Here is a 23871-nt window from a genome sequence, read left to right as displayed (position 1 = left end):
TTTAGAACATTTTTTCCTTTAGCTCTATAATCTGGAATTTATGTGTTGAGTGTAAGGTAGAGATGGCTATGTTTTCTCCCTAAATGAATTGCCTGTTGTTTCAGCATTATTAATTGAATCATAATAACTGTTGCAATAGTATTATAAACACTTCTCTGTTTCTAGAACCTGTTCTATTTCACTGATCTGTAGGTGTTCCTGTACTAGTATACTGTTTAATTTCAATTGCTTTAAAAGACTATTTTTATAAATGATAAGGTAGCGTGCCCTTATTGTTTTCCCTTTTCAAAATGTTCTTGGCATTTTTTTGTGTGTGTTTCTTGTCCACATGAATTTTTGAATCAGTAGGGGGAAAGTCCCACGAAAAATCTTTTTTTTAAATGTTTTTTTTTTTTTAATTGGAATTGCCTTGAATTTACATATTAATTTGGGGGAAGAATTTATATCTTTGCAATATTGAGTGTTCCCACCCAACAGCATGATATGACTAGTCAGGCCTTTCATTTTCTCCTGTGAAGTTTTCTAGTTTTCCTCACATTGGCTGTGTTGAGCAGTAGTGAAAAGAATGGGTTTTAGTGTCATGGTACTTGGGTTCAGTCCCTGCTAAGCTTGGGTAAATAAAAAACTTTTATTGTTGTGCTTTAGTTTCCTCATTTGTAATATGGGAGTAATAACTCATTAGGGTTATTATGAAGATTAAATGGGTGAAGACATGTAAATTAATACATTTAAAATATAAACTATTGTTATTAGGTTTATATTTAAGTGTTTAATAGTTTCTTGTGCTTTGGTGAATAGGACCTTATATTTAAATCTCATTTTGTATAGTTTCATAGTTTGTTAGGATAACAAAATTATTTAAATGCGATTTTTGATATGGAAAGGAAGGAAATCAATTTTTCAGTCTTCCATCTTAATTCAGTCCCTTCCTTATCTTTTTCTGCACACTATTCTTTCCTGTTTCTGCTAGATGAACTTTTTTTTCACCATTAAGTCTCAAGTATACTTTTGCTAGGGGCCTTCCCTCACTTTCACCTTTCTAATATTATGTGTTTACTTCTAGCATTCTATATTGTACTGGCTTAATTGTATTGTACTAGACAGTAAGTGCCTGATGGTGAGGGATGTGCTTTTATTATTTTTACCTTTAATATAGCATGGTATCTGATACATTAAAGCTGCTAAGTAAATGCTGATTGAATAGCATATGAAATAATGAATATAAACAGAAATTTGTAATAGGCACCCAGTTATCAAACTGGCACAGCAGTTTTACTAGGATAATCATCTTTCTGCAGGGCTACCAGTTGTGGGGTTTAGTTTTCTTTGAGATGTAGCCATTTTTTTAGTTCATAAAAAATGGTGGCTGGTTAAAAATATCAAATACATTGTAACAAAGGGAATTAACAGAGTTTAAATATATGAGATTTTGCTTTAATATTTAAGCTGACATGACTTCTCTGTATGTTGAGGGATATGTTTATTTTAAGTCTTCTGGTATGGTAGAATATTTATTAAGTACTTATAAACTGAAAAATAGAGGGAGGCTAGGTTTTGGGTTTAACTTCAAAAATTTTCACTTCTAAACTTTGTTTTTTGAATAAGCAAATATGTTTTCATAGTTCAAAATTAAAAAATGCAAACAGGGTATATACAACATACCATGTATATGTAGAATACCAACAGTGAAGTGTCTCTTATCCTTTCCCTCCAGCAACGCAGAAACTGATAAGCTTTTGAGTTTCCCCTTCCAGAAGCAACCTGTTTTATTAGTTTAAAAATAGGGTTGGTTTTGTGTGTGTGTACTTAGATTTTTGAAAAAATTCTGCTAAGTGCATCACTTGTATCTGTGTAGTGTGATGAATAACTGACTCAAAAGAAAATTTTTTTTTATTTTAGATACATCAAATTAGGAAATGGCTTGCAGGCACTTTTGATTTCAGACCTAAGTAATATGGAAGGTAAAATGGGAGATGCAACTGATGATGAAGAGGAAGAGGAAGAGGAAGAAGAAGATGACGATGATGACGATGACGACGACGACGATGAAGATTCTGGAGCCGAAATAGAAGATGATGATGAAGAGGGTTTTGATGATGAAGATGAGTTTGATGATGAGGAGGAGCATGATGATGATGATCTTGATGCTGAGGATAATGAATTAGAAGAATTAGAAGAGAGGGCAGAAGCCAGAAAGAAAACCACTGAAAAACAGGTGCGAATCATGTCTGTTTTTTACTAATTTGGGAATTCTTTGGGATGAGTTCTAAACTTATGTTTTATTTCTTAATGGCAAAAAAGAAGTATTTATTTATCTTTTGAGCTTCAATAAAGATCTATTCTACATAAAGATTACATTTATAAACATTTTGCTCTGATTTTAAAAGTGACAAAAGTTCATTATCAAAACAAAGATATAAAAATCACCCATAACTATAACTTTTTGAGGTAATGACTGGTAATATTTAAATTTGTGTGTATTTGTGCACATTACATGTTTTAAAAACAAATGCTGTGAGGTGAAGATCTGCATAAATCTTAGCCTGGGAATAAGAGTGTATTATTCTTGGAGAGATTGGAAAAAGAAAAAGAACAGGCCTAGTATAGAATCCTCACCTGGGTATATGGTCCTGAGAGTCCTCATATGGGTAATTTAATGGGATTTATTTCTTTTTATAGGAAAGCATCAAAGGTCTGGATAAATAATAGGCAAACTGGAAGAATTGAAACAAATGGGGAGTTGAGCTCAGTTAGTGTAATATATAACAACAATTGATGAAGCTGATCACCTGTGTTGGTGTAGTGTAATGAACCTATAATATATAATAACAATCAATAAATAGATAATATAGGACTTAACAGGGAGAATTTCCCTCTCTGGATTTCTTTTGAAGAATGTCACCATTTTGCAGTAGGGATTACCTATATTACAGGATAACATTTTGGAGGCATTATGGTGGAATTGGTCAGCAAATGTTTGTTAAAGCTGGTTTCTTAATATTGATAATACATTTAACATGGCATAGTCCACATACAAACAAATTAAAGTTCAGATGATTAAGACTAAAATCTAGATGTCAAATGTATTATACGATAAAGTGGTCACTCCTCAAAGTGTGATATGAAGGTGTGAGATACAAGTAGTAGATAGGTTTTAAGTAAATCTTTGATAGTCACTCTTCCTGGAAAAATTTTTTTTAAAGAAGATCGTGCCATATCATTCACTAGTTTGATAGGGAGATTGAGTCATATTTTTAAGAAGCTGTTTGCCCCTTGCTATTCAGATTTTGAGCGATGGCTGTTTTTGGGTGGCATGATAGGCCAAGTAATTTTAGCTTGGAAAGCTTTAGGAATGAAAGACAAAATACTAGAAAAAAAGCATATATATACCACTTGATAGTCTATACTAAGGTCTTTATAAATAAATTGGGAATTAATAAATTTAAAATAGATCTCATAATTAAAAAATATACCTCATAATTCCAACTAGAACAATAATAGGAAGGAAGAAATTATACAAGTCACAGCGTGGAAAGAATACTGACAATCAGAAAACCTGAATTCTATTCTGGCTCTGTCCCTATATTTTTGGATGATCTTAGGTCTTTTCATTTTCTCTTTTTTTTTCCTTCTCATTATTTGAGGTCCATTTTAGTTCTAAGACTGATTATGTGATAAGTTCATAACTGAACATTTCCTATCTATAAGTTTCTTTCTGTATCTGTCTATTAATGGCTTTTCTTGTGCTTTGGATTTCTTTATACATTCTATCGATTTATAAGCAAAAATCTAGGGTTAAATAAAAAAATTGTCATGACAGCTAATTTTACTGTCAAAACATAATAAAATACCTTAGATTTATATGGCAATTGTGAATCCCTTTGATAAATTACAATGTGCATCCAGTATTTTTGGTACCCCTTTTTATTTTGCTTAGGTGGATCAAACTCTAAATGTTTACATCTAGAAGCAGCAAGGTCAGATTCTTATGATCATTAAAAAATGGCTTTCTTTTCTGAACTTAGTGTGATATAGTCCTATATATGATATTGATAGTTAATTTTCTGGATTGTATTGGAAAGGAATGGAGGAACTTAATGTAGTTTGAAGAGGAGAGCAAATTGTTTTGATTCAGATGCAGTGGGCACACTAGTGTAATGAAAGATCCATGATTGTAACAACAGAAAATGGTTTCTATTCATTGAATGAATAAGTGTCTGCAAAAGGGAACTAAAGTAGTCTAGAGGTGGCTGAAGAGTATCATAGTGTTGTGCAGCAGTTGATGATTTAATTTTTATTTGAAAAATGTGAAGCTTGTTTAAGATAAATAAGAGAATTAATAATGGAAGTGGGAAGAAAAAAATGTTGAAATGTAATTAAGAAGTTAACTACTTTTCTGAGTCATCATTTTTATCCACTTTCATTTTCCTCCTCCTAAAAAGTTGTTCTTGATCTGACAGTTTTGCTATAGTAACAAGATTGAAATTTAAATATGACATATACCAAATTATGATTTGTTCATGGCTTTCTTAAGTCAGTTCTCAAGTATGAATTTCTCAAGTATGAATTTCTTGGGTAGTTAATTCTCAAGTATGAATTTCTTTTCTAGCAGTCGCAGAACCTGTTTTTGCTGTGGTCAGAGATGACTGATAGACTGTGGTTTAAGTCACCTTATACAAAAATACCTTCAACCCTGCTGGTCGAGACAAGAAATCTTTATGGGGTAGTTGGAGCTGAAAGCAGGTTAGGCATCTATTAAACATCATAGAACAGGTTAGACTGTGGTTCAAAGAAGTGGGTATTATTTCCCCGTGTTTTAACTGAGTGTATGTGCCCACATCTTCAAAATGGAATGTACATCATCAAGTGAGGCTGTTTGGTTCTTCTGAAAACGTACTTTCGTTTTCTGACACATGGTTAGACTTTATACCAGATATGCTAGTTTTTAAAAACTCTCTTTGTAAGAGAAAACCATTTACCAAAACAATCTGTGTCACCAAATGTGTTAGCCTTTAAAATTGACATTTGTAAAATTTGGGAATGTTAATCAACTTCCTATTCTCATGAGTTTATTTAAATTGACTGTTTCTCTCTCTTTTTTTTGTGTGTCTTTTACAATGACATACGGTATGCCCCAATCCTTTTTTTTAAATACAATTTGGTGTACCTCTTGACTATCTATTTTGTTAAAAATTCTGATTTTCCCAAGGTATTGGGAGATATCTACTGTTAAGTAATGTGTTCTTTATATCTGCAATAAATGAAGAACTAAAAAGCCTCTTTAAAGTTTAGTTCCTTAGTGTTTTAATAGGTAGAGATTTTCTTTTTAACCATTTACTTATTATCTTTGTTGGATGTTTTCCTGACATGTTATTTTATGCCCTGTTTTAATACAAACAAAAATTTCCGAGAAGTTTTAATAAAAACAAAATATTGATAAGTTTTATATTTTGTATCTGAGTTACTAAACAGAGACTTTAATTGCTTAGAAATCTTTAAAGATAATCTACCAAGATATATTATTCTGCAAATTTCTGAAATCTAATAAATCAGGAAACAAATTCGGTTCAGAACTCTGAAATGCTGACACAAAATGATATTTGGGTGGGCTGGCCAGTCCCTTCTCGCTTTTTTTCTGTCTGTTTCTGCTTTTTCCCTTAGGTCTGCACCTGTTCAGCATTTGGCAGGATGGCAAGAGGAGGGGCAGCAGGGTGAAACTGACACAGTTCTGGTGAGTTTCACTTTGCTGCTCCTCCTGATTATCAGGGAAAGAATTTTGTTACTTTCTATTGGAAAACTTCCATCTCCAATTGAATCCTTATGATGAGATGACAATATTAATGACAATATTATTCCTTTAGGATTGATATATTATTTGTATGTGTTCTACTTACTCCAGTCTGCAGCGGCTCTTTGTGTTGGAGTTGGGAGTTTTGCTGATCCGGATGACCTGCCTGGGCTGGCACACTTTTTGGAGCACAGTAAGATCTTTGTAAAATATCATTCCTGGGTGTGTTTTTTCATCCAAATTTGTATGAATTGGTTTCATAGATGACTAACTGGTTTGATAGAGGTATATGTTTAACAAGAGAAAAGGTGAAGAAAAAAATCTTTATGAATATCATAAGTGAAGACTTAATTTTAATCCCTTTGAGTGTACTTCTTTTGAGGTTTAGAATGAAATCACTTAGAAAACCATTTTAAATGTAGGTTTTATTATTATTCAGGTATGGTAAGGCCAACAGATCAGGAAACAGTTGCCAATCTCTAGGAATTTAGGCTGTAGCCTTGGAAGGGGCAGTCTCTTCCAGGGTTAGCTAGACCCCAAGATGTTAAAAGCATCAGAGATACAGAAAATAAAGCATGATTAATATAAAACAAAATAGAAAATATTCAGTTTAATTATGAATGTACCTAACTAAGACCTATGTGGCTGATAAACAGTTATAAATATCTAAATTCATGTTTGTTTTCCTGAATTACTCATTTTATTACATTCTGGTTTTCTAAGCAGTTTGATGGTAAACTTCTTACCTTATGTGTTTTTATAGTAACAATCTGCACGTACCATATATTTACATTTTAACCTTTTTACAAATAAATTATATATTTCTTTTTTCTTTAAATAAAATGCTTAGTTTTTAATATAAAAGTAATATATGAACAGTATAGAAAATTATAGGAACAGAAGTATAATGAAGAAAGTAAGTATTATTCAGACGTAACCATTGTTAATGTGTTGGTATATTTTCTTCTTTTTTTTTTTTTTTGCAATTTTGTCCTTGATAATAAAAACATTGTCTACATCGTTACGTTCTATGACTTTGTATTCTTTCCACTTAGTGGTGTTCATGGGTAGTTTGAAATATCCAGATGAGAATGGGTTTGATGCCTTCCTGAAGAAACATGGGGGTAGTGATAATGCTTCAACTGATTGTGAACGAACAGTCTTTCAGTTCGATGTCCAGAGAAAATACTTCAAGGAAGCCCTGGATAGGTAACTAGCTCTTTTTATTAATAAATGTCTTTTTATTTTAATGATCTAATGGCATCTTACACATTGAAAGATTGGGCATTGCTCTATCGTATTTCTTTTCAAGTAGTATTCTAATTCTGTAGAACTGTCACAACACTTTATTTGGAGAAAAGAGCAAACTATTAAATACACCTTGGTTCTTATTTTGTAATACCTAGTCTTTGTATTAAAGATTAAACTGAAACCCTGAAACACCTTTTGAGTTTTGTAAATAATGTATTCTCTATTACAAGTAGTTTGCTAATTTAGTAGAAAATATGGAAAAACAGAGAAACAAAAAATGGAGTGTTCCTAATTTTATAATCTAGAGATAACTATGGTTAATATTTTGCTATATAATCATCTATTTTTCTTACTGCACATGGAATCATACTGTTTATATCCTTTTGTTTTTAAACAAGATATTTTTATGTCATTATATAATTTATAAAACATGATTTTAATTCACCATGTATTATTTACATTGTATAGAAGTACCATAATCTGTTCAACCAGTTACATATTACTGGACAATTGAGTTGTTTCCAGTTTCTAGTATTATAATCCTAATCTTTATGTACATCCTTAATTATTTCTTTTATTAAGTTCTAAGAAATGAAATTGCTGAGTAAATTTACTTATATATTTCTACGCTTTCATTGTAAAGCTTTTGATATTCACTGCAAAATTGTTTTCCAGAAAGTTTATACCAGTGAAATAATAGAGTTTTAATATTACAAGATTGCAAGCCAAAGTCTACACTAGAAAAATAGAATTACTTTATATACCCAATTCTAGATAAATGTAAGCTTGAAATATAAAAAAATTAAAAAGTAAATTTTGAGTTTGACAAGTATAATATAAGCTTCTTGAGGGCAGAGATATTGGTCTATTTTTTGTTGAGATATATCAGGCATCAAGAATTTTATATATACTAAGATATCTGTTGAATGAATTAATATATATCTTTACGGGGGAAAAAATTACCATAAAATCAAAGCACAGATGACCAGAAAACCTCAAAACATGGAAAAGCTCCAGTTTTCTTAAGGAAATTGTCTCATCCCTTAAGAGATTAATTTGACCTTGAGAAATCTTTTGAGTAAATTCCTGTAAATTGGAAGCATATGTTGTTTTCAATGTAATAAATACTTAAGGTGTTTCTGAGCCCCTACATTGCCAACTTCTTTTTGCCAAAACAGTACCAGAATCTCATTAAAGTTAACACAATTACTTTGATAACATTATTTATAAGGTACAACATGGTGGATTTTCTTCGTAATCTATAATATGACTGTCTGCCTGTTTTCAATGAACTATTTTATAGCTGGTTTTAATTGTATACTTAAGGACATGCATATAGCACATACATTTGATACTCAGTGTTTATGGAACGAAACATTTAATTCTAAAATAACAAAATAATAGAGACCAAAAAAATCAATGAAGGCAGTGTAAATGATGCCAAAATTATTTTTCCCTATAAACTTAGGAAATCAGGAATACTCTAAAAATGACTGCATGTTTACTCTTATTTCAGAGTTCTCAGCTCTAAAGATTCACAAAATCTAAATAGGTTTTTATATGTGTAAAGAAATCATAAGGAATAGACAGGTTGAATTGTCAACTTAAGCAATAGGCCAAATACAAAGAAGGGAAAAACCCACTTCATTGAAAAAAGAATAAGCAAACAATATGTTGAAAAATTCAGACCATATCAGAAATGAGGAAACTTGGCTTAAAGTCTAGTTAAAGAACTTGTTTTATTTCTTCTTAAAGAGTTTCTGTACATTTTTGATTTAAGGATAGCTTTGAGAAATCAGAAGATACTTAAATATTTATTGTACATTTATTTCTACTTTTAAAAAAGTAGAATGCTACTGGATTAATAGAAATTAATCAGAATATCAAAGCATGAATTCATGCCATAAATAGTAGATAGTGATAGAACTTAAGTATTGCATATATTATAATAAACATGATAATAGTATACTTCTACAGTTAGCAAGGAATAAATAATCTTTGGGTCATTTTTAAAGGACTCTTATATAGCATGGATTAAGGGCCATTATTTTTTAGTAGGTCAGTAAAATCTAATTCTCTCACATAGATCATATTGTTTATCAATATCTTGGATCATTTAAGTAAAAAGTTGAGGAAATGACTGAATTTTTACCCTAGTAAGTAAATGAGAATAGAGCTGCTTTTGCCCTGATAGAATTTTCTAATTTTAATAAATTTTAACTTTATAAGTATTTCAGGGCAAGTGCAAGAAACATCAAAGCCCCAGGACATTCACAAAGTTGAAAAGCAAACTCCTCATAATAAGCTGGGACTCCAAAAGGCTTCACTGTCAGGTTGAAGAAATGGATTAGCCATCCTGAAAGTATAGCCTACTTTCAAAATTCCTGAGTCTTCTGGTGAACCCAAGCCTTGATTGTGATTTAACATGGTCCAGAGCTGATAGTGTTCTCTGATGCCCAAGAGAAGCAAACACAAATCCTCGCAAAAGGAAAATATACTCATCCTAGGCCTTACATTATTCCTATAAATAGTTTTTCAAGTATAAAGTCAAACATAAGCAGGCATACAAGTAAATAAGAGAACATGAATGAGAATAGATAACAGGAAAAGATTTTTAATGCTTTAGAATTCTTAGATTAGATACGCATTATAAAAATGATTATACTTTCTGTTTTAAAGAAATGAGGCAAGTTTAACTACAGTTGCCAGGAATAGGAAACTATAAAATGTGTCCTATAAAGTTTGAAAAAAACACCATCTTGAACTGAGATGTGATCACTGAAACTGAAAACCCAATGGGAGGGTTTAAGAGAAAAGTAGATATAGGTGAAGATAGAATTGGTAAACCAGAAGATAGGCCAAAAGAAATTCCAAATGTAGCATAAAGAGGAAAATAAAGATTAAAAATGCAGGAGAAAAAAAGGAAAAGAGGCGTAGAGGATAGAACAAAAATGTTTGATATATATTTACTTGGAATCCTAGAAAGAGGGAAGGGAAAAGTGGAGCAGATACAATATTTGAAGGGTTGATCACTGGAATAGTTCTACAACATCAAATCGGAGTTTAAAGAAGTCTAACAAAGTCCAAAAGTATACATTAAAAGAAATACCCATGTAGAAAAACATAGTGATATTGCAGAAAACCAAATAGAGAAAATCTTTGCCAGGTAAAAGTGCAAAATCCCTTCAAAGGAATATTAGACTGATGACTATTCAACAGCAGTGGTGGAAGCTAAAAGACAGTAGGATATTTCCAATAGCCTGAAAGAAAATAACTACAAACTATAAATTCGACACCAAGCAAATATATTTTTTAAGAATGACTGTAAAATAGACCTTCAGACACAATTGAGAGACTGTACTACCAGCCAGCCTACCAAAAGAAAGTCTAAAGGATTTATTTCAGACAGAAGAAAAATGAGGGTCAGAGATGCAAAAGGATAGGAGAACAAAGAAAGTTATTTTATGTGAGTAAATGTAAATCAACATTGATTACTTAAAACAATAATTATGAAATTTAAAACAGAATTAAAATGACAGCAGTTTTATCAGTCAGAAGTAATGATAAATGAAGAAGAAGGTATTTTGTAAGGTGTTTTTCTCTGGAGGCTTTTGTCCAAAACATTTAAATGCAGTTGTTTAACTTTGTGACTGCCTGAGGCAGTGGATAACAGTTGGGACAGTTAGGCTATTCAAAAAGCTTAAAAGAGAAAACATGAAAATGAGATGTCCAAAGGGGCTTTGAAAAGCTCTAACATATTCCTTGGAATCTTGAAGGCCATGTACATGCATATTGCTGTGCCATGTCTAGGCTATATGCATGTTCAAGAAACACTTGAGAAGGCCTTAAGCTTTTACTTTGACTGACCTTGAGTCTCTGTGCAAGCAGGATGTGATGGCTAAGGCAGAGTTGTAAACTGCCTGACTGAATGCTTAAGGTGTGCCCTAATATGCATACAGAGCCCCTTGGCAAGTCTGGGAGACTTAACTAATTCCAGGCATTTAAGGGAATCTCTGTGCAACTAGAGATTACCACTAAGCTAATCAAGCCGTGGTTATACTTGTCAAAGAATACAGACTTTACCGAATTAGTTTAAGAAAGGTACTAAATATACAACCGGTAATAATGAACAGCAATAACAACAAATCTTGAGGAAGGAGAATCTTGATTTTCAGAGTTGCCACATGATATTATTTAAAATGTTTTCAACAGAAAAGTATGAGGGGTGCAAAGCATGGCCCATAAACAGAAAAAACATCAGTCACTATAAACTGCCCTGAAAAGGTACAGATTCTGGACTTAATAGAGAAAGACTTTAAATATGCTAATTAAATATGGTCAAAGAACTAAAGAAAACTGTCTAAGAACTAAAGGAAAATATGAGGATGTTATCTCACTAAATAGAGAATATCAATAAAGATATAGATTATTAAATAGAACCATATAAAAAATCGAGTTGAAAAGTACAACTCAAAAGAAAAAGTCACTAGAAGGGCTCAACAGCATATTTAAGCTAGCAGAGGACAGAATCAACAAGCTTGAAAATAGGTCAATTGGGATTACCCAGTCTGAGGAACAAAAAGAAAAAATACGAAGAAAAATAGAGTTTCAGATATCTGTGGGACACCATCAAGAATAGCAACACATGCATCATGGAATTTCCAAAAGGAAATGAGAAAGAGGTAGAAAAAATTCTTGAAGACATAATAGCAAACTCTTCCCAAGTTTGTTAAAAGATGAGAATCTAGACATTCAAAGAAGTCAACAGATGCCAAGAAGTTTAATGTCCACAATAATGTCCACAACAATGACATTCATAACAAGGTGCATTGTAATCAAACTGTCAAATGCCAAATATAAAGGGAATCTTAAAAATAGCAAGAGAGGAGCAGCTTGTCTTGCAAAATAATCTCAATAAGGTAAACAGCTGATTTTCCATCAGAAACCATGGAGACAAGAATGACACATTCAAAGTGCAGAAAGAAAAAGACTATAAACTGAGAATTCTATATCCAGCAAAAATATCCTTCTAAATGGAGAAATTAAGACATTCTCCGATAAATTAAAAACTAAGTTTGTCACTAGCAGATCTTCTCTATGTGACATATTAAATGGAGTCTTTCATACTGAAATGAAGGACACTCAGATCCACATAAAAAGATAGAGAGTACTGATAAAGGTAACTACATATATAAATATAAAAGACAGTATATACTTTTTGTAATTTTTTTCTCCTGTCTGATTTAAAAGACAACTAACTATATAAAGTAAAAATTATAAATGTATTGATAGTTGTATAATGTATAAAGACATGATTTGTATGGCAATAATAGCACAAAGGAGGGAAGAGAGCAGATTAATAGAAGCAATGTTTTTATATATTATTGAAATTAAGTTGATATTTAAAATGGATGGTTATAAGTTAAAATGTTAAGAAAATAACAAAAATGTAGTAAAAGAAATGACAAGAGAATTAAAATTGAAAATATCTTAACAAAAAGAAGTCAACAGTGGAGGCATAGAGGGGAAAATATAAGACTTATAGAAAACAAATAGCAAAGGCAAACATAAATTCTGCCTTATCGGTAATTAAGTTAAATATGAATACATTAAACATTCCAATTAAAAGGAAGATATTGCCAGAATGGGTAGAAAAACTTGATTCAGCTATATATATGCTTTCTATAAGAGATACACTTTGGATTACAATACACCAATAGTTTGTCAATAAACGGATGGAAAAAGATATACCATGAGAACAGCAATTAAAAGGGACTTGGAGTGGCTATCCTAATGTCAGACAATACAGACTTTAAGACCAAAATTGTCATTAGAGACAAGAAAATTTTACGACGATCAATTTATAAGGGTCAATCCATCAAAAAGGTATAACAATTATAAACACACATTTATCTGTCAGAAGAGCCCCAAAATACATGAAGCAAAAAGTGGCAGAATTGAAGGGAGACATATACAATTCAATAGTAATAGTTGGAAGTATAAATATCCCACTTTCAATAAATGATAGAACAACTAGGTAGATCAACAAGAAATAGAAGACATAAGCAACAGTATAAACCAATAGATATCCATAGAACCCTCCACCCCAAATCAGCAAAATAAGTACGCATTCTTCAAGGCAGCATGAATTGTTCTCTAGCATAGACATAAAATAATTCCCAAAGTTGAGAGTTAAAATTATACAGGTATGTTCTCTAGCTATAATGGAATGAAATGAGAAGTCAATAACAGAAGGAAATTTGGAAAATTCCACAAATCTAGAAATTAAACAATATACTCCTAAATAATCAGTGGGTCAAAGGAGAAACAAGAGAAATTTAAAAATATTTAGAGACTAATGAAAATGAAAACAACACACAAAAACTTATGGTAAGTGCTCAGAGGGAAATTTATAGCTATAAACACCTCCATTAAAGAAAAGATCTCGTCAGTGACCTAAACTCTCAGCTTAATTAACTGGACAAAGAAGAGCAATCTAATCCCAAGTAAACAGAAGGAAGGACATTAAAATTAGAGTGGAAATAAATGAAATAGAAAAACAATAGTAACAATAAAACCAAAAGTTGCTTATTGGAAAAGGTCGACAAATTGATAAACCCTCAGATAGACTGGTCAAGAAAAAGCAAGACTTAGATTATTAAAATCAGGAATGAAATAGTGAACATTGCTATGATCTTACCAAAAGGACTATAATGGAATACTGAATAATTATATGCCAACAAATAGATAACGCAGATGAAATGTACAAATTTCTAGAAGGACACCAAGTACTGAAACTGACTCAAGAAGATAGAAAATGTGAATAGACATATAATAAGAGCTTGGATTAGCAATTAAAAACTTTCCAAATGAAAAGTGTAGACCCAGATGGCTTCACTGGTGAAGTCTACCAAACATTTAAAGGATTAACACTGATGTTTCATAAACACTTCCAAAAAATAGAAGAGAGACTTCCTAACTCATTCTAAAAAAAACCAATGTTACTCTGATACTGAAAACTAGATAATGATATCACAAGAAAACTACAGATTAATATTTCTTATGAATATAGAAAGAAATTCTCAACAAAATACTGTGAAACCAAATATAGTAACATAAAAGGATTATACTCCATAACCAGGTGGTTTTTAATCCAGGAATGCAAGATTAGTTCACCATATGAAAATCAATGTAATATGCCATATTAATAGAAGGACAAAAATCACATCTCAAGATGTAATCTCAATATGAACAGAAAAAGCATTTGACAAAATCTAGCACCCTTTCACAATAAAACACTTAATAAACTAGGAATAAAAGGAAACTTTCTCAACTCAGTAAAGGGTATTTATGAACAACCCACACTAACATGCATAATAATGAAATATTGAAAGCTTATCCCCAAAAATCAGGATCAAGATGTCAGCTATCACCACTTCTATTCAACATTGAAGTGAAGGTTTGAGCTAGAGCAGTTAGACAAGAAAATGAAATAAAAGACATGCAGATTGAAAAGGAAAAAGTAAAACTACCTTTATTTGCTGAAGATATAATCTTATACAAATGATTTTCATTTGTGGAGCATTTACCTACTCACTAAGAATTATTTGTAACTCCAAAACCAAAACTCACAATGCTTTCACAGTCATTCGTGGACATGTGAAAGATTTTGTAAATTGTGAAAATTTGAGTTGCTGACACACACATTCTCAGCTCAGGTTGAATAAGGGAACACTCTGCTTTTTGGTTTTAGCTTTCATACAGAGGACCGGGGACCCTAGGGGACAGTACACTATAGTAAAAGAAGCTTTGGCCCTGGTGCCAGTTTGATGGAGTTTGAATCCAAATTCTTGAGGTGGCCTCAAGCAGCTATATTTCTGAACCTCATTTTTGTGAAATAAAAAAGATGATGAGATACCTTTAGAACTTAAGATCATTTGTGTGTGTGTGTGTGTGTGTGTGTGTCTGTGTGTGTGTGTCTGTGTGTGTGGGAGTGTGCATGTGTTAAGTGTATTTTCCCTAGGACAGTGGTTCAGTATTCTCTAATTCAGCAATCCTGGCAACTTTAGAGAACCTAATTACCAAAAATAACCAGAACTCATTGTATATAGATAATACTACAGATTCCACAGAAGAACTATTAGAGTTAATATTGAGTTCAGCAAGATTGCAGAGTCAAGATCCATGTACAAAAATTGTTTGTATTTCTGTACACTAGCAATGAAAAAAAACAAAAATGAAATTAAGAAAAAATTCCATTTGTCATAATATCAAAAAGAATAAAATACTTAGGAAAAAAGTTATATATGGAAAGCTACAAAAAATTGTTGAAAGAAATTAAAGAAGACCTAAATTAATGGAAAGACATCCCATGTTCATAGATTGGAAGATTTGGTATTGTTAAAGTGGCAGTACTTAACAAATTGGTCTATGGATTCGACTTAACCCTTATCAAAATTTCAGCTGCCTTTTTTGAAGAAATGATGAGCTCATCCTAAAATTCATATGGAAAGGAAGAGAGCAAGAGTAGTCAAAATTACCTTGAAAAAGAACAAAGTCACAGGACTCATATTCCCAATTTTAAAACTTACTCAAAGCTACGGTAATGAAGGCAACATGGTACTGGCATAAGAACAGATTAGTGGAATAGAATTGAGACTCCTGAAATAAACCATTATACTTATGGTCAGTTGTAAGAGTGCCAAGACAATTCAGTGGGAAGAATAGTTTTTCAACATATGGAACAGGAACAACTGGATATCCAAATGCAAAAGAATGAAATTGGACCCTTTATTTACATCATATACAAAATCAACAAAGTGAGTCGTAGACATAAATTTAAGAGCAACAACTATAAAACTTTGAAGAAAACATGGCCATAAATCTTTGTGACCTTAGACTTCGCAGTATTTTTTCAGATACAACACCAAAAGCAAAAACAATAAAGAAAAAAGTAGATAAATTGGACTCTATTAAAATTAAAAACTTTTTTGATTTAAAGTGCCTTAAGAAGAAAGTGAAAAAACAATTCACAGAATGGAAAAATACATAAAAATCATATATCTGATAAAGTACTAGTATCTAGAATATATATGAACCTCTTACAACTCAACATTGAAAAGACAAATAACCCAGTTTTAAAATGGGCAAAGGAGTTGAATAGACATTTCTCCAAAGAAGATATGCAGGTGGCCAATAAGCACATGAAAAGATGCTCAATATCATTAGTGAAATGAAAATCAAAACCACAATGAGATGCCATTTCACACCACTTCAAAAAGAGGAAAAATAACAGTTATTGGCGAATGTGTGAGTAAATTGTAATCTTCATACATTGCTGATGGTGCAGCTGTGTTGGTAAACAGTTCTTCAAAAAGTTAAACATGGAATTATCATATGAACCAGCAATTCTACTCTTAGAGAATATACCCTAGAATTTAAAACACATGTCTACACAAAAACTTGTACATGAATGTTCATAGCAGCATTATTCATGATAGGTCAAAGTGAAGTTAACTCAAATGTCCATCAAATAATGAATGGATAAAAATATGTGGTAAATCTATACAAAGGAATAAGAAGGCTATGAAGTTCTGATACAAGCTACAACATGAATCTTGAAAACATTTTGCTAAGTGAAAGAGACCAGACACAAAAAGCCCCATAATGTATGATTTCATTTATATGAAATGTACAGAATAGGAAAATCCACAGAGACCAAAAGTATATTAGTGGTTGCCAGGGGCTAGGAGGACGGAATGGGGAATGACTGTTAATGGGTACAGAGTTTAGTTTTGGGGGTAATGAACATTTTCAGAAAGTAGACAGTGGTAATGTTTGTACAATCCTATGAGTATAGTAAAATCTACCTAATTGTGCCCTTTGAAAGGCAAATTTTGTGGTATCTGAATTATTTCTCAATAGAAATAACAAACATGATAAAATTTAAAGAAAGCTAAATGTTGGTTCTTTCAAATAACAAAATAGATAAACCTTTCAGAAGACTGGTCAAGGGAAAAAGTATGTGCAAATATCAGTAATGAAAAAGAATATGGCTTATAACCTGGCAGATACTGAAAATATAAGATGTTTTGAACAACCTAGGCCAGTAAATGAAAAACTAGAGGAATTCTTAGTAATATAATTTTTAAAATCCATATAAGAGAAATTATTATGAATCAGCAATGAAAAATCTCAAAAATAAACTTTTAGGTTTGGAGTTCTACAAGATATTGGAAAAAAATAATTCTTCCCTCATTTATGAAGATAGTATAACCTCGATATAAGAAAGTTTAATATAAGAAAAATTATAGACCAGACTGACGAACAGCAATATATAAGGATGATATAGTTCATCCTAGAAATATGAGGTAGGGTTAACATGAGAAAATCAATGCAGTTTGTCATATTGATAAAATGAAGGAGAAATCCATATCAGTATGTGTAGAAAAAATTACGTGATGAAATTCAGTATCTATTCACAAAGATGCTTTTAGCAAACAGCGGAAGGCAACTTTCTCAATATGATATTTGATATTATAAACCAAACCTTCTATTTAATGGTGAAACTTTGAAAGCTTTAAAGTCTAGATGAGGAACAAGACAAGCAGATTGTGATCACTTCTATTCATTATTAGGAAAGAAAGAAAAATTAGCATAATACACAACTGCTGTAGCAGATGAGATGATTGTGAACATAGGAAATCTAAAATCTTCTACAGATAAATTAACATTAACAGAATTTAGTAAAGAAGCTTGATAGGCTAAGTAAAATGATGATGTGTTTAACATTAAAGTCAGTATTTCTATTAGCAACAGTTAGAAAATGAAATTAAAACTTTATAAAAGCTATAAGAATAAGCACTCAGGAATCATTCCAATAATTAAGTATAAGACCTCTTTATGGGGAATGTATTAAAACCATATTTGAGATATTAAAGAAGACCTAAATAAATTGAGAGAAATACCATTCATGGATTTGAAGCCTTAGTTTTTTAGTGATGTCAGTCCTCCCCTGTTAATACACATATTCAGTGATATCACAACCATAATCTCAAAAGATTTATTCAGTTTTAAATAGACAAGGCTAATTCTAACATTGATAAGGAAATGCAGAGGGCTAAGTATAGCCAACGTACTTTTGAATTGGAAAAATAACAAGGTAGCAGGACTTGATCTACTTGATAATGAAATTTGTTTTGTGATTAGGACATTGTGGGGTTAGAACAGGACTAAGCAAAGAGACAATGGAACAGAATAGAAATCCTGGAAATAGACCAACGCATATGTGTACACTTGATTTTTGACAGGGGCCAAGACAGGCAGACTTCGATAAAGGCAGAGATAAAATTGACTCTCTACCTCACAACATACACGAAAAATCAATTCTATGTGGATTATAGACCAAAACTGAATAGTACAATGAAAAGTTTTAGAGAGTGTGACATTAGCCTATGTAAAAATTATCAAACAAGACACAAAAAACACAAAACATAAAAAAAGATTGTACGTTATGTTTATTAAAAGTTACCATAAAGAGTGTGAAAAGGCAATTGTAAAGTGAAAGAATATATTTGTAACAATACATTTAAAATAACTATCATTGACTTTTAACTATAAGATTATGTGTAACATAATTATATATCATATATACATGGACATTTATATATATTTTTAGAATCAGTAAGAAAAACTACAACCTAATATAGAAAAAGGCTTAAATAAGCATTTTACAAAAGAAATTCAGATTATTAATAAGTATATGAAATGGTGTTCAACCTCATTAGGAATCAGGAAAATATAAATTAAAACCATTATGAGATTTAACTATCCTAAAAGTTGCAGAAAACTTTAAAGTCTGGCAATACCAAGTGAGGGTGAGAGTGTGAACGAATGGAGGAATTGGAACTGCTGACGCAGGTATAAATTGGTACAATCACTTTGGGAAAGTTTGGTATTATCTAGTGATGTTGAACCTAAGCATGTGTATACTATTACCTAGGAATTTCTTTTCTAGATATATATCTACACTTGATCTTAGCCAAAAGGCTGAGAGGCAGTCCTAGTTATTTATCTAGACAAACTCGTGCACATGTGCCCCAGTACACATTTATAACAATGTTTATGGCAGTATTGTTTGTACTAGTCCAAACCCAAACCAGCCCAAATGTCCATCAGCAGTAGAATGAGTGAATAAATTCATACAGTAGCATATTCTACTGCAATGAAAATAAATGAAACATAGCCATTTGTACCATCATGCATGAATATTAAAAACATACTGTTGAGTTAAATAAATTAGACATAAAGAATATATAGTTTATTTCCATTTATACAAAGTTCAGAAACAAAAGTATGTTGTCTAGTACATACAGTCCTAACTGGGATGATATCGTTCTCTTAGGTGGCGAATACTGGTTTTTGTGGGGGGTGAAAAAAAATGTTTGATATTGTAATGGTTTGTGGCCTTCCAAAGCTTAACCCTACCTAGCAAAATTTTTATTTAGAATTTAATTTCTCTTTGAGTTTTCTTGAGTATCACATGAACACCATTTACACTGACATTGAGTTTATGGGAGTGTATGCAAGGTCAGTGCTACAAAGTGGTGATTGCAGGACTTTCAAATAATTGCTTGATCTCGAAGTCATAACTACAGGTGACCTGCATGTGCCAATTGGTTGCCATTGGCTGCCTTGTGGATGTCGTTTATGTTTGATCCTTTGTATCTTTTGTGTGTGACTTGTTTTTATTTTATTTATTTATTTTTTCTTTAGAATTATTTTATTAAATCATAAATGTACAGCAGCTTAACTCTACACACGCACTTAAATTTTTAAAGGAAAACATTATGTCTTATTATACCATGATCCTGGCTAATAGCTTTTCAAAACTTTGAGAAAAATCTTTAAAAAGGTTTCACGTTACCTGAAACTTATAGATTTAACATTATCAAAGAAGCAATACTTTTTACAAAGACCACTAGAAAGAAACAATTAAAAAGCTAAGAAACTGTCTCAAAGGCTTTTTTTACAATCCTTATAACTCGTTTTTAGAATTAAAAATATCCTGTTTTATTATTTAATTAACAAAGGTTATTCAACCCATCAGTTATACTAAGTACTAAAAAGAAAAAAAAGTTGACAATATCTTAATGTTGTCTAGTAGCTAAAGTTTCTTCTCAGATCAAGCAAAAGTCAAAAGTTTACTAAATATTGTAGGAAGTTATTGTAGGAAATTATTTTTTATATTGTTTTGCTTTTACTGGAAAAATTACTTTTTAAAAAACTTGATGGCTTTGCTATTATATAAATGGTAATTTGCATATGTAATTTGATACATTGTAATTTATATAAATTACATTAAATAACAATTATAAAATTAAGTGAAATACTAATAGCCTTAACATTTTTTTAACTTAAAAATTTTTATTTACTTAATTATAACCATGCATTGAATAAAAAGAGTAGGCTTTATACACTTTTTATATATAAAACCACAGATATACCTACAGTATATAAACAGATAGACCATATATCTGTGGTATTAAAAATTCATAGGAGAGCGATTAGGAGAAAATTTCTGAAAAGGCTCCTTAGGGTTGATAACGAAAAAAAAAAAAGGTCTAGAAACACTGGTCTAGAAATACATATAGGTGGTAAAATTATAAAGAAATGCAGAGAAGTGATTACTTTAACATTCGAGATATTAACTCTGAGGATAAGGTAGGTGCTGAGTGCTTCTAGAGGTCTGATAGTGGTCTGTTTCTTGACCTAGGTGGTGGCCACGCAGGTGTTTACCTTTTGTTTATGTTTTATATACTTTTCTGTATAAGTGTTATGTTTCATAATGAAAAAAGTAGTTTGTAGACTTTAAAATATAAAAATGCAAAATATTGTTTACACAAGATTATGAATTAAATATCCAACTTAGTAAAATTTCTTAATTAAAAAGTGAGATGTTGACTGATAAAAAGCTTTTACTGAGCAAAAACAGATATATCATTTTTTTGTTGTTGTTTGTTTCTTTTTCAGATGGGCCCAGTTCTTCATCCATCCACTAATGATCAGAGATGCAATTGACCGTGAAGTTGAAGCTGTTGATAGTGGTCAGAGAAGTGTTTTATGTCTTAACACTTTTCCTTTTATTGAGCCAGTTATTTATTTAGCACATTTATCATTCTCTATATCTTTATATCATAAAGGGCTAAATTGATATAGGTGTGTCATGTTTATTCCCCAAGCCATTAAATATGTAATTCAGTATAGATTTGATAAAAGGATATAGATTTTCATTTTTTTCCATCTTCATTTTTTGAGGATTTTACCATAGTGACTCATTTTTTGCAGGACAGGACCCTAATTCTTAAAGCTAATACAGGGTGTTACAACTTTAAAAGTTCACATACTCTTTTTCCATGAAGAGAGTTTCTCTGAGGCTTTGTTTTCAATACCATCCTGATATTTAAATAGTTTATCCTTTGTTGCCTATGTGTGTAGGTGCTTTGTGACTTGAAATTTGGTAGTTCTGAAAACAGTTGTGATATATTTGTGGATTAATAAAATAAATCCCATCTACAGCTGCGCTATCATGAACAAGTCCCATCTCGTCTGATCTCGGAAGCTAAGCAGGGTCAGGCCTGGTTAGTACTTGGATGGGAGACCACCTAAGACCACCAGGTGCTGTAGGCATAAAAAATAAAAAATAAGGGATTGTAAGCTGACAAGGTCCTTGCAATCGACTTTAAAATATAAAAATGCAAAATATTGTTTACACAAGATTATGAATTAAATATCCAACTTAGTAAAATTTCTTAATTAAAAAGTGAGATGTTGACTGATAAAAAGCTTTTACTGAGCAAAAACAGATATATCATTTTTTTGTTGTTGTTTGTTTCTTTTTCAGATGGGCCCAGTTCTTCATCCATCCACTAATGATCAGAGATGCAATTGACCGTGAAGTTGAAGCTGTTGATAGTGGTCAGAGAAGTGTTTTATGTCTTAACACTTTTCCTTTTATTGAGCCAGTTATTTATTTAGCACATTTATCATTCTCTATATCTTTATATCATAAAGGGCTAAATTGATATAGGTGTGTCATGTTTATTCCCCAAGCCATTAAATATGTAATTCAGTATAGATTTGATAAAAGGATATAGATTTTCATTTTTTTCCATCTTCATTTTTTGAGGATTTTACCATAGTGACTCATTTTTTGCAGGACAGGACCCTAATTCTTAAAGCTAATACAGGGTGTTACAACTTTAAAAGTTCACATACTCTTTTTCCATGAAGAGAGTTTCTCTGAGGCTTTGTTTTCAATACCATCCTGATATTTAAATAGTTTATCCTTTGTTGCCTATGTGTGTAGGTGCTTTGTGACTTGAAATTTGGTAGTTCTGAAAACAGTTGTGATATATTTGTGGATTAATAAAATAAATCCCATCTACAGCTGCGCTGTCATGCACAAGTCCCATCTCGTCTGATCTCGGAAGCTAAGCAGGGTCAGGCCTGGTTAGTACTTGGATGGGAGACCACCTAAGACCACCAGGTGCTGTAGGCATAAAAAATAAAAAATAAGGGATTGTAAGCTGACAAGGTCCTTGCAATCTGTGAAGTCAATCAAGGGTTGCCTCGCCTAAAAAATTAAACAAACAAACAAATAAATAAATAAAATTAAATAAATCTTGAGCAGGAAATGCATTTAATTTTACTTTTTGGCAGTTTTTCTTATCTTGGAGATTTAAAGAATGAAGACCATAAGGAAAACTGTGTGCTTATGTAGGGCGAGGCTTTATTATGGAGCTGTGCTGTCCATTAATTACAGAGTACCAGTAAATAGTACCACTATAGGTTAACCCTACTTGCTTTATTTTAGTGTTATAAATATGTAATACTAGACTTTGGAGGAACTTCCACAGTTCATATAGGTTAGGGTTGGCTAGTAGCAACTGAAGAGGCAAGGTCTCTACTTGTTCCTCATTTGGTATAATTTTTCCCCTTGGCTTGATTCATTGTCTATTTCTAATAATAACTTACTGCATTCACTAGGCTGAGTAAACTGTAGATGGCTGGAAAGAGCCATCTGTCTTCAAGTCAGCAGACTTGTGTTTTACTTATAGAAATGTCACTAATGGTGGCCCTCAATTTATTTATAAAAGAGGGTGGAATTCTTCCTAGCTCTAGTAGTTCCTAGTAATCAAATATTTATTTTCTTCATTTTTGTTGCTTGCCTACCACAGTGTATGTTTTATAATAGGCTCAGATAAATATTTGTCGAGTGAATGAAAAACCAAAATAACCAAGGAAAACTCTAAACTCACACTTTTTGGGACCTAAGAACTATATTTTCTGTCTTGAATGCTTTCAAGTATGTTTTTCTTCATACAATTTCTAGAGTGGGTTGAAAGTGTTTAAAAAATTAAACCTCCAATTTGATTTTACAAGTTTAAGTCAGAATATATTTTATTATATTTTGAAATATGAAATAGATATACACAATATACATATGTGATATATGATGTATTTACTACACATACAATAAATAGTTTTGGTTTAAGATAAACTAAAAGCTCTGGTTTTTTTTTTTTTTGGATGATAGAACTAGATTTCAATTTGTGATCTAATATAAATAGCTAAGTATATGTCATTAGTCACTTAACCTTCTAAGTATGACAAATCTACTTGAGTTCAGGGAGATGGGGAAAGCTCTTACATTTTAACTGGTGAAATAAACAACTTTAGTATTCATGAACCAGTTTTGAGAGCTTAGTAATCAGATATTATTTTCTTCTATTCAGATGTGATAGTCTTTCATCATTCTCGTCTCATTCACA

The 23871-nt window shown here is 31.5% G+C and overlaps 1 protein-coding gene across 5 annotated transcripts in view; it reads left to right on the top strand.

The window, feature by feature from the left end:
• Positions 1–23871, top strand: part of NRDC (nardilysin convertase) — a 69450-nt gene that overhangs the window by 13379 nt on the left and 32200 nt on the right. For 3 of the 5 annotated variants that reach the window (XM_006919190.3, XM_015595114.2, XM_025051939.1), the window contains exons 2-7: positions 1900–2215; positions 4610–4743; positions 5662–5731; positions 5900–5981; positions 6844–6997; positions 21071–21144. In XM_006919190.3, the coding sequence (XP_006919252.1) occupies positions 1900–2215; positions 4610–4743; positions 5662–5731; positions 5900–5981; positions 6844–6997; positions 21071–21144 (830 nt within the window). The remainder of the gene's footprint in view (positions 1–1899; positions 2216–4609; positions 4744–5661; positions 5732–5899; positions 5982–6843; positions 6998–21070; positions 21145–23871) is intronic. The other 2 variants (XM_006919189.3, XM_025051940.1) reach the window with 1 other exon arrangement.

Source organism: Pteropus alecto, unplaced genomic scaffold (assembly GCF_000325575.1).
Source record: "Pteropus alecto unplaced genomic scaffold, ASM32557v1 scaffold25, whole genome shotgun sequence".
Classification (NCBI taxonomy): Eukaryota; Metazoa; Chordata; class Mammalia; order Chiroptera; family Pteropodidae; genus Pteropus; species Pteropus alecto.
Note: the sequence above shows the minus strand (reverse complement) of the source record. Positions and strands in the feature narration are given on the sequence as shown.